The sequence below is a fragment of the Punica granatum genome, chromosome 1, assembly GCF_007655135.1.
Source record: "Punica granatum isolate Tunisia-2019 chromosome 1, ASM765513v2, whole genome shotgun sequence".
Lineage (NCBI taxonomy): Eukaryota > Viridiplantae > Streptophyta > Magnoliopsida > Myrtales > Lythraceae > Punica > Punica granatum.
In genome coordinates this window covers 39,233,712-39,245,963 of record NC_045127.1, presented here as the reverse complement: position 1 = coordinate 39,245,963, position 12,252 = coordinate 39,233,712, and the positions used below count along the sequence as shown (strand labels likewise).

The following is a 12,252-nucleotide window of genomic DNA, read 5'->3' as shown; positions in this document are numbered from 1 at the left end:
GAACTTCTGACCCTCCGCCATTTCCATAGTGCTCAGCTCGATGAAAGATGGAGGCGTATCCATGTTATATTGGTACTGTTCTACGAATTTCTTCGACAGTTCGGTCCAGGAGGGGATGTCTTCTGCTTGGAGCGACATGAACCAGTTGAGGGCTGGTCCCGACAAGCTTTCCTGGAACGTAGCGATGACGAACTGTTCATAGTCCCAGTATTGAAGCATCTTCCCACGATAGTGGCGGAGGTGGTGTCACGGGTCTGTAGTTCCGTCGTACTTCTGGAAGTCGAGCACTTTGACCTTCGGGGGTAGCTACATCCCCGGGAAGAGAGTCGAATCTAGATAGCTAGTCCTGTGTCGGGGGTCACCAGCTTGAAGGGCTTTAATGGTCTCTTCCATCCTCTTCATTCTCCTCTCCTGCTCGGTCTCTATCTCGGGGAGAAAATTTGTAGGTGGAGCTCTAGGGGCCGCGTGGCTCGGTGTGCCCGGTTCAGAATAAGCGATATTTATGGGAGGTGGAGCTTGGTAAGAAAGGCCAATGTGGGGTTGTGGAACTTGGCACGGGGGAGGTTCAGCAGCGTGAGCAGGAGCTTGGGCGGTTGTAGGCAGGAATATTATCGGCGGTGGGACAGTGGAAGTCGGAACTAGGACCGACGCAGAGACCGAAACTGGGACTGGCGTGGAGATCCGTGGGGGTACGAGCATAGGCGGTTCCAACATTGTCGCTGAAGGGACAGGAGTGACCGCCGGGAGATTAGCTGGGTGCGAGAAAGAAGGTGGTGCTGGAAGATTGTTAACCGGATGGGCCGCCGACGCGTTCACTATCGTTGGGGCAGACGTATCTCCATTATCGGGAATCAAGGTCGGCTGGGCCCATGGGTTTGGATCGACTGCTGGCCCGTACCCGAGAGGTGGGGTGAAGCTCAAAGAAGCGCGATTTGGACCTTTGAGTAGGGCCATGAGCTCGGCCATATTGGTAGCCATGGTGGCAGCCAGTTGATTGACCGTGCTCTCGAGTACTGCAATACGTGCATGATCATCAGCTGCAGAAGATGTCTGCCCTCCTGAATATGCCGAGTGTGCGCCCGAAGATGCAGGTGGCGGAAGATGAGTCGGGGAAGCTCCCCGATGTGCTAGTGGCACGCTTGCAGGGGACACGTGTGGTGGTGGCGCATGCATAGTCGGTGCTTGAGAATGAATAGGGTTGAACGGCGTATCATCCTCAAAGACAGCTAGTTGATTTTCCTCTGCCATTCTTTGCTAGAAACGAGTGGGATATCGGTGAGGCACCGCTAGTTGTTAACACCTATATTCCATAAGCCCGTAAATAAAGATTCTCTTTAAAATGGATAAAGCATTGAATAAAAGAGGGAATGCATGAAATGCATGAATTTTGAAAACTAATGCTATCAGTTGCATTGACTCCGAACGATCCAAAATATAATGCAAATTTTAAAAGAAATAGTCCTAAATCGATCTTCTACCGCGCCCGGGAAGCAAGCAACCATCACCATGGAAAGCCCTAGTTCGAGGGTCTGGCCAGGGTGTCTATCCTAGGGTGTATATGGACCCCTGCGGGCCCTTTTCCTGGACCTTTCCAAAGCGGCGTTTGCTCGTGTCAATTCCTGATCGCGCCTCTGTAGCTCGGCACGGGTCTGGGCGAGCTCTCTTTGTAGTTGGCGCTGATCAACAAGCTGCTCGTCCTTCTCTGCGACTTCTCGACAAAGACGATCTCTTTCGGCTCTGAGATGAGTGAGCTCGGCTTGGATGGCCATATTCGGAGTGGGAGTTGCGCCGGGTGACCCGCCATCTTCGACTCGCGGAGAGTTGACGAGATCCTCGTGTGCTGCTGGACCCTATCGGTAGAAGCGAAGGATGTATTCTTCTGTAGCTTGGAAATCCCGCTCATCAAGGGTCGGATGCTCAGGGAAGTATGGACGCTTGGTAATCACAGTTCGCCATGCATTCAGGACCTGTTCGACGTTACTTTGGCGATCTGCGGGTGTCTGATCCTCCTGCCAAGTATGTTCAAATCTAGTTCGCGCCGTATCCTCGAGGACAGTCTGTAAGCCACCGAGCTGCCTCACTACTCGCGCTGGAAAATAAGTGGTGGACCCCACATGACTCATGAGTGGGACTCCATAAGAATCAGGACATCTAAGGGCCATAGGTCTGGGTGGCATCCACGCGGCACGCCACTTGAAGCCCCTAGGTGCTATTTCACGAAAAATTTGATCCACTCAGAGACCTTGCGTTCTTCCACACGCAGGAGGGGTAGCAATCGAGAAATAATTGACTCTGGACCATTAAAATATATAATCGAGCGCACCAGACGCAGAGGGTTTGCGTGACTTTGGAGCCAAATTTGTAAAAGCATAGGGGATCCTCTTATCCTTCGGTTGCATGTTCTCAAGAAGCGGTCAAGGGACCGGATGGTCTCAGCCACGAGGGCTACCTCATAACCACGCCCTCCAACCACTTGGAGGACAACGCTGGCCAAGGCTGCATCGATGAGACTATGCGAGCGAGGGAATAAGAGGGTCCCAAAGATTAGCAATAGAACAGCATGACATAAATCCTTTCGAAGAAAATCCCCCTGGACCCTATGCGCTCAGGACTCAATAAAAAAGAGGAGTTTCTCGATTGCAATCTCCGTGCTGCCGAAGTATGCGAGTTCAGCATTCAAACGAGTCGTAGGAACCCCGAGTAGGCGTGAGACTAGGGTTGGTCGGGCGGTGTGGAAGTTGGGTTCTATAATGCCGTGGACAACTGCGGTTCGACCGATGAGTGTCCGGTACTCCTCGATGGTTGGTGTGAGCTCGGTACCCTGTATGTCGAAGACGGCGCGACTTGGGTTCTAGAATGCGATGGCGGCTTCGAGAAAATTCCAATCAACGTGCTGAGTAGCCAGCAAAGGGATGTCCCCTACGAACGCAGAGATGTAGTGGCGGTCGACTGGACGTAATGCTCTCCATATACGGGTAATCTCTTCTAGCGGTGGTGTGACTCTGTTGAGGCGCGGGCAAGAGACCGGGCGTGACATCCCTTACCAAGATGAAAGGAAGATCGACTTAAGACTAGTCAATACAAATGGTACCCTAATTTTGAAATTGGATGATGCATGCATGCAGAAAATAAAATGCCCACGACTTAATGAATAGTATACATCGCACATCTCTCTCAAGAACAGAAAAGATTCAAATTGGCGCGCAGGCCGACTCTAGGACTGTTGTTGGAGTCGGGTTGGAGGATGGCGTGGAGCTCCTCAAGAATGCATGGTTTTAGTACTACGGGAACCGTGCTACGTAAGGATGGGGGCTCCCGACTCAAGGGTGTTAATTCCTTGAAATCGGGCGGGGATCTTTGGGGAACTAATCGACGGTCCAACCGTGCGACGTACCCTTACTCGGAACCCCTATCTAACCTGTGTTTCCTAAAATCGGTCGTGGGACGCGACCTGTAGGTACCTGAAGCTAGTATGATATGCAATGTGCGTGCGAGCAAAAAAAGTGCGTAAAGTAGATAAGCGGGAAATTGCGAAAAGCGATAAATTAATAAGCAAACAAAGCAAGCGGGAACGAGCCCTAACCCTCTAGGTGTCCCCAGTGGAGTCGCCAAGCTGTGCGCACCCGAATTTCGTCTCGTCGGGGCACGCATGCGCGCGCCTAAATGCAACGCGGCTTGGGAGTGTCCACCTTCCCGGAGACGCGCGACGGACGCACGTGAGAAGGAGTTGCCACTTGCCATTTTACAACCCGAAGGTCGAGGGCTAGCAAATTACCCGGGTCTAGGGGTACGGGGTACACCTAAAATGCTAAGGCAATGGTCTGTACGGAACCGAAAATTCCGAATTCGGGGGTTCTATTACGTGTGGGCCTATATCCCACACGCCCTTTCAGTACTCTAGCTTGTCTAGGCTTGCCATTTTAATTTAATTACCGCTTAATTAAGTTCCGCTCATCTTATGCGTTTTGACACCGTAAATTCGAAGAAACACTCTGACCGTCCACTCTCTGACCATGATTTTTACATGGATATATGTATAATATAAAACCTTATCTCAAATAAAAGACAAATTACAATGACTGAATCTCGGTCGGTTCACGTTCGGCCATTATTTCACTCATGCTCACCGTATGGTTTTGGAAAAGACGGAAAATTAAATTAAATGCGCACTCGGTGTATGGGGGCATTGGACCCCGTGATCGACGGTTAAAGGCGTTGGACCCTGTGTGAATCGTGTCCTAAAGGATCGGGCTCGATCCGCATAACAAATAATTGCCAAAAAATGTAACAAGCAAGCTCAAATAAACAAACAATGGGGTTTTGTTATCGCCGAATTTACGTGAATTAACTGATTATTAACCGAGGTATCTTAGCATACAAATCCTACCTTAAAACAAACAAAAGGAGTGATAGATAGGGCATGTAACATTCGGCATCATTTTAACGGACTCGACAGACATGGTGTCCATAGTCAAGTCTCGAATGCGTGGGTTATTTTTAGATTATTATGTATCGTGACAATATGACTTTTACAGATTAAGAGTATTTTCACCTAAAACTCAAAACCTAACCCTCTATTTGACTATTGTCCATGTTTGATTTAGGCCGAATTTGAGATTAATCTGTTTTTCCATGTTTTAACCCGTTCTAAACACAAACCTATACTAGAGTGACGGCAGGACAAGAACCGATAGTCATCCCCCTTGAATCAAAAAATATGTGTGTGTGTATGAAAAATCAAGATTACGTAGCACGTATCTCAATGCTTTTAAAATTGTGAATTTAAAAAGGGAGTGACTAACAGTTCTTGAACTGTCGACGCGATTATAGATTATTAATCGATTCGTACAATTCATTTAAAAGAGTTAAGTGATTTAATTTAGCCAAATTTAACGTCCCGAATATCCCGTATGTAGAATTTTAGGTTAATTAGAAATTTGCCGAATGCTTTACTCTACGGATTTCGAGTCGTCGAGATAGCCATTAGTTGACCGCCCAATAAACTCTAATTTCCGACATGGTCACGTTGTACACATATAATTACAAAAATAAAATATTTAAATGGGGCACATACATTGTCGGTGGGTGATCCAAGTAGAAAAGGGTCGGATATTTTTAGAAAATGTCCAGGGGACTAAATTGAACGATTTTAAAAAAGTAGGGATTGATTTGAAAATTCGGACGAAGTTTCGGGGACCGATTTGAAAATTCTGAAAAAATTGGGGACTGATTTGAAAATTCTAAAAAAAATGGGGACTGTGTAAAAATTACTGAAAATATCCTAGGACTTATTTGAAATGAATTTGAAAATCTGGACTAATCTGAAAATAAAAAAAATTGCCCCGGGACTAAACTAAAACAACTTGGAAAGTTCCTTGGGATTCTTGAAAAATTCCGGGAATTCCAAGACTGATTGGAAAATAGTAAAATGACTGGGACTTGATTGAAAAGAATTTTTTGAAATTCGGGGCAGATCTGAAAAGGGTGAAAAATGGTCCCAGGACTAAACTGAAACAATTTGAAAAGTTCTTTGGGATGTTTAGAAAAATTCTAGAAAATCCAAGGACTGATTGGAAAATAGTAAAATGACCGGGACTTGATTGAAAATAATTTTTAGAGTTCAGGGTAGATCTAAAAAAAATAAAATGCGTCCTCTTGACTGAAATGTGACAAAATAGAAAGTTCGTAAAATCGAGTTCGGGACAAATCCGATCACCCACGCAACCCAAGAATGCTAATTTCACATCATATCCATCAAGCAAGCAATAATATTCAGGAAAGGAGCCCTAATCATGCCACTCAGTTGAGAATTTACCTTGTTCGGAAAGTTGATGGGTGATTCTGTAAAAATAAAAAAAAATCACCGGATGAATCGGGTCGGATCGGCTCGGATTGGCCCCGCCCGAAGGAGAAACCGCCCGGGAGAGAAGCTGGGCCGGACTGGGCGTGTTGGGCCGAATGGACTTGGGCTGGGCCTGTGAAGCAAAAGAAATGGGCCGAGGCCCGTTAGCCGACGAGCGGTCGGGATCGTCGGGAACGACGGCGACGACGCTGCAGGCGGCGGTTCTCGCCCCTGGACGCCGCGGTGGGGGCTGGAATGGACGCCGGTGACGGTTCTGGACACCGTCGACGCTTCGCCGTGGTCGATCTGGGCCTCACCGGGGTTAAAACGGTCGAATCGGGGAAGATTTTGCGATTTTCAGGCGACGGTTCCGAATTCGACCGATTTCAAAATTCCCCAAAACGAGAGCAAATTTCCCGTTTTCTCTCACTAGGTTCTATTCGTGTGCATCCCAATTGTTTTTCTGTCCATTTAATTGCAATCTCTTCCCCTTTTCCATTAAGATTTCGGCCGATTTTGGAGAAAATCGCGGAAATCAGCGATATTCTTCGTTCTGGGCTAGCGGGGATCGTGAGCAGCCGGTGAGCGCTGCCCGGCCCTGCCCGGCCTGCCCGAACTTTTTTTTTTTAATATTAGGGCCGGCGAGATCACGGGCAACCGGTGAGCGCTCCACCTGCCCTGCCCGGCCTACCCGAAAATTAATTTTTTTAAAAATATTATTTTATTTATTATTATTATTATTATTTTATTTTATTTTATTTTAGAAAAGGTAATAAATTGGAAAAATGACGATTTTGCCCCCTGGAGCCGATGGACCGAAATTGGGTGTTGACAATAGTAATAGTAATAGTAATAATAATAGTAATAATAATAATTAGTTAGCAAAATTATAAAAGATAATGAAAGAAAAGAAACATTATTGGATAAAGATATTTGGGAGATATATATATATATATATATAAATATGAGAGTATATTACTCATCAAATAAAGTTAAAAATTCAAAATTGATCTTAATATTATAGGGTAAATTGGTAATTTCAAAATTTTTTTAAATATATCTCAAATTTTCAGTTGTGACTAAAAAAAAGTATAAAATATTCTTTTAGTTCTATATTTATCTCGTCGTGATTATGTTAGTGATATGCCCTAGAGCCTGATTTATTTATTTGAATAATTCCTTTTATGACAATAAAGTTTATTCTATTATTCGTATAGTGTCTATGTTTATTAGAATAAAGTCTTTAAGATATTTTGAATACTTCATTCTTAAGAGTTAAGAATATGAGTGACGAAGTAATTCGGTAAGAATATCTTTAAACTGTTCACGATCGTAGAAGACTTAACTGGACATTATTTCTCCAAAGAGATCGTCACCTCTGTATGTTTCCATGATTAGTATATGGATACTAATGAAGATGGAGTAGTGAGTCTCATGCTATCTGATAACTGTTATCATGACAGATATGGGAATACTTATATGATAAGTAGTTGAATGTGACGTGCAGATAATATTCATACGGTAATTTACTAATGTCAATGAATGTTATCTGGATCGTATTAGTGCATATAGTCCTTAAACCTTAGATGGAATGCCATCTCAAGTATAGGTGATTAGGATTTGCTACTGCTAATATATTTATGCTTAGCATTAGTATTCGGCAGATAGTGGTGCTAGTTAATTATACTAGGAGTTAGGTGTTTAATCAAGGCGGGATTCGCTAACCTGAGTAAACAGGGAAAAGGTCCTATGGATATGAGTTTCGTTCTGGATCGAGAAATTCTCGGCCGGGGTAAATAGCCTCGAATAGAAAAGAGTTTCTGTTCAAGTACTACAGATCTAAGAATGAAATTAAAGAGTCCATATAATCGGCTATAGAGTTTGGTATTTACCGTATTTCTAGTTAGATCGGGATCTTGTAGTGAAGAGATTTAATGCATGGCATATACTATCAAAGGTTCAATATCAAGGATAAATCTAATTAAGGAAATACAATAGTTTCCTTATTTGGAGAGTTTCTATAAATAGATTGTCTATTGATGGAAACTCGTGTCAAGGACTTGTTTGATCTTTCTTTTTTACAACAAGGGCAAGTCATTGGATGACTTAAGTGTGAGGACTCATTTGTGATTTATTAATTAATGTGGATTAATTAATAATTGCATTTTAGTCCCTAAGATAAAGATATATATAGATATGTTCTTACAGATAACCCCACAATGCAATCGATCATCAACTGATATTAGAGAGAAAGAGAGAAGGTTTCGATTGAGGCAATCAACAAGCAATTCAGTCGCACAAATCCCAAGGCTGATCGAAGTTCTTTTCGGTTCCGGTTCGGCATTTTGGTGTTGTCTTTAACATCCTCGAAGAGATCCTTTCATTCCATGACGATTCCGTTCGAGATTGATGACCTAGATCAGAGTATACGAGTTGTGAGGAGTATAATCTCGGTGGAGATGTGCTCGTGTGGACGAACTAGAGACCGAACACTTGGACGGTTAGTTTGATCGACTCGAATCAACAATGTTAGTATAAAAGTCTAAACTTTTCTTGTAGATTCGATATGTGATGTTGTCTATTCATTTAGAAGGCGATTCTTATATCAAGATATGATCTTGAAGTTTTCGATTAAACCGAGCATGCGATAAAAATTTGATTTTTACCGTAATTAACTTTTTCACTGCGCGCGTGCTTGGTTTTCTAATAGATTATTCCATTAACTTTTTCATCAATGACTTTTATAAATACTGTTTTTAATTTCCAATAATAAAAATAATAATAAAGAAAATCACGAGAGAGAATGATCGAGGAGTCGAGGCCAATGGCCTCAATCAGCTAGTCGAAAGGCTTATTCGCACATGATAATGGCTTTTTGAAACCGTGGGGCCTTACACACTCAGCTTATAGGAAAACACCTCCCATCAACTGAGATCGCTGGTGGCCTTAATTCTTAGGATGGTGGCCGGTGGCAACACACCGCATTAATCTCTTCTTCTCTCTCGTTATCTTACAGTCTCTTGTTATTTAGTTTCTGATAAAAGAGTAGAGACACCTCTACCTGCCAGCCACCACAAGCTAAGGTCATTGGAGGCCTCAAAAGGTTATTTGCAACCTTTGGGGCCCCTAACGACCTCAACCAACAGGGGCTAGTTAGCATTTATTGCTCTGATCATGTTCACTCTCTATTTCAATCAATCTTTTCCTTTTCGTTTATTTTTCATGTTTTTATATTTTCATTTTTTAAAATTAAATTAAATGGTTACGACGTCGAAATAAATTCGGCATTAATTAAGATATAATGCTTTTTTTATTCACAAGTGAAAACTCAAGATATAATTGGAAAAACTTTGAAAAAATATATAGGCTATTTACAAATTTTTTTTCAGTGTGAATTGTGTGCGTATCCGACTACTACACGAATACAAATTGACATGGGGGTTGCGTAAACACGCCTAAAAGGTAGTCACCACTTTCTTTTTAAGGCCCATGGGCCTAGGGTTGAATAGATACTAGAGTATAAGATGAATCATATGATACTTCCTAGGTTCATTAAGGTCGTGGTCTATTAGAACCTAAATTTCGGCTTCGAGAGTCCTATTATGATTGAATGTCCTCCATCGCCCGAGAAATTGATACTCGACTTGTCTGTGGTTGCACGTTTTAATTTATTTATTGAGTTATTAGAGTCTCCGCTTATCTCACTTGTATAAAACATTTTGAATGTGATTGATCAGTCCGAGTAAACTCGAATACATGGAATGGTCCTAAGGACCTAATTGGGTCTTACCTAGACCCATTGATCTAATTGAATTCAAATAGTATCTAAGTGAAATGGACCTTAGGTAGGCCCAATGTGGTGGTGGATTTTACTTGAAAACTAGACGTAAGTGAATTGGCCCTTATATGGGCCCAAATATGTATGTGGACCTAATTGATCTGGGATGGGCCTCATATGAGCCCAAGCCCACCTATTCACTTCCAATTCATTGATCTACATATCTATTTCTATAAGTTTCTTTTTTATGTCATGAACTAACATATATGTGACTAAGACCCAATCCATGTAATGGACTAACTCGATCCAATTAATCGCATCGAGAATCGAGTACCCTTGGAGCTCAATTTGGGATTCATACAATTGATTTCCATTTTTTCCTCTCTCACTTCCTGACCCCAAATTAAACTAAAGGCACTCGTTTATTTCATTCCCACCTAACTAGAGCACGAAAAAAGTAAATGAATCCTGATTCTAACTCTATGTGGATCAAATATTCCGCTCACCATCACCGTGACACTAAAATGAAGTTTTCATTTACCGAATTGTGTGAAAATGGGTTTTATCGAGGTTAAAACATTTTTTTTGTACAAGTTGGCACTCAACCGGGCCTCATGGGCCTAATCGGGCCCAATGGGCCAAATCATACAACGCACGGCCCAAACATGCTCTTCGTAGGCTTGGGCTCAACAAGGAGCCCTCTCTAATTAGTCCATTCCCGGTATTTAATCGCTCTCTAATTACGGGTTTTCACCCGAATTTTGCATTTTCACAAGAAGTCGGATCGTAATGAGTTGGGCCGATCACACACATACATGCATATATATATAAACACATGCTTTAGGGGTCAAATGTACGTTGTTTACTATATTCGTGCTATTTTTTGCCCCAAAATCAACAGAAAACAACACATTCATATCACCAAATGACTCCTAATCATCGTGGTTATGTTTATTCATCCAAATATCACCATTAATCATCAAAACCACACAAATACCCTCGGTCAACATTGAGTACATATACGGGCCAAAATGGGTTCATTACTCACCCGAAATTGAAGATTTAGTCGATTAAGGCCAAATTAATGTTATTTAATGTTCATGTGAGGTTGATTCCATGATAGCAACACTAAAAAACACTCCAAATCATGATTTATCCGCAATTTTTTATGTCATATTTACGTGCTTATCCATATTTGCACGGGATTTTGGCCTCAAACCACACCGAATTAACACAAGAGTCACCATAGAGGTTGCCAATCGATTCCTTATCACTATGTATGCCTTTAACCATCCTAAAATCTTCGAAACACATTATTATCAATCCATTTTCATCAACTTTCAATTCTGTCCGGAGAGGTTATGAGGCCGTTTCTAGTCCCATTCCTCACCAGATTTATCATCCTTAGTCGTTATAAGCCAAGTACATGTTAATATAAGTTCGTGCGGGGTTTGATTCATGAAATTAATACCCAAATGCCCCTCTAATCATGATAATCGACATCATATATCATCAATAACATTCAAAGAGACCTAATCAACATCTAATATTAGAAGTCGACCTTGTCCCTAAGAGGAAAAGGATGTGACTCAATAGTCCACACATCTTAAATATGGCAACGCTTCTCATCGGTCTTGGAGTCCCTCGACCCATGCACAGCTCCAATCTACAAGAAAAAGACTCCTCAATGGGCTTGAGGAACCTCAATGTGCTCGTTCTCGGAGAAACCGAGAAGAGGACTCGGCTCAAAGGCAAGGAGCCGCGAGTAAAGAGGCTCAGGGATGGTGTTTAGGCTGAGTTCTTTGAGGTGTTACGAGGTTGGCCGTGTAGCGTTGGAGGGCTTGGAGGTGGCTTGATGTGGCTAGACGAGGTTAATTACGTTAAAAGTGGGTAAGGGAGAGAAACCGGGTGAGAAAAGCCACCATAGCGGCCGCGGACCGCCGTTCGTGTGGGTCTACCGGGGCAATTCCAGCTGGTGGGATCGACGGTAGGTGGTAGCCGACTTCAAGGGTTGTCCATCGGTGGTGCTCGTTTGGGCGATGGCGGCTCACCAGGGCGAGAGAGTCGATTGATGTGGCTGCTAGGGTGGAGAACTGTTAGAAAACCGAGCACGTGCGCAACGGAAAAGTTAATTACGGTAAAAAACAAATTTTTATCGCGTGCTCGTTTAATCGAAAACTTCAAGATCATATCTTGACATAAGAATCGCCTTCTAAACTAATAGACAACATCACATATCGAATCTACAAGAAAAGTTTAGACTTTTATACTAACCTGGTTGATTCGAGTCCATCAAACTAACCGTCCAAGTGTCCAGTCTCTTGTTCGTCCACACGAGCACGTCTCCACCGAGATTAGACTCCACTTGACCCGTACACTCCGATCTAGGTCACCGATCTCGAACAGAATCGTCACGGAATGAAAGGATCTCTTCAAGGACGTCAAAGACAACACCGAAGAGCCGAACCGGAACCGAGAAGAACTCCGATCAGCCTTTGGATTTGTGCGGCTGAGTTGCTTGTTGATTGCCTCAGTCAAAACTTCTCTCTTTCTCTCTAATATCGGTTGATGATCGATTACGCTATGAGGTTATTTGTAAGAACATATATATATATATCTTTACCCTAGGGAC

General features: G+C 43.0%; 1 protein-coding gene across 1 annotated transcript; it reads right to left on the bottom strand.

Moving 5' to 3' along the window:
- Positions 1 to 306: 306 nt before the first annotated feature.
- LOC116205864 (extensin-like) lies at positions 307 to 1,248 on the bottom strand. The gene has a single exon (XM_031538556.1). The coding sequence runs from the start codon at positions 1,246 to 1,248 to the stop codon at positions 307 to 309; it is 942 nt and encodes a 313-aa protein (XP_031394416.1).
- Positions 1,249 to 12,252: the final 11,004 nt, after the last annotated feature.

What these genes read in the sequence shown, in the direction of transcription:
- LOC116205864 (XM_031538556.1), bottom strand. Translation starts at nt 1,248, where the DNA reads ATGGCAGAGGAAAATCAACTAGCTGTCTTTGAGGATGATACGCCGTTC.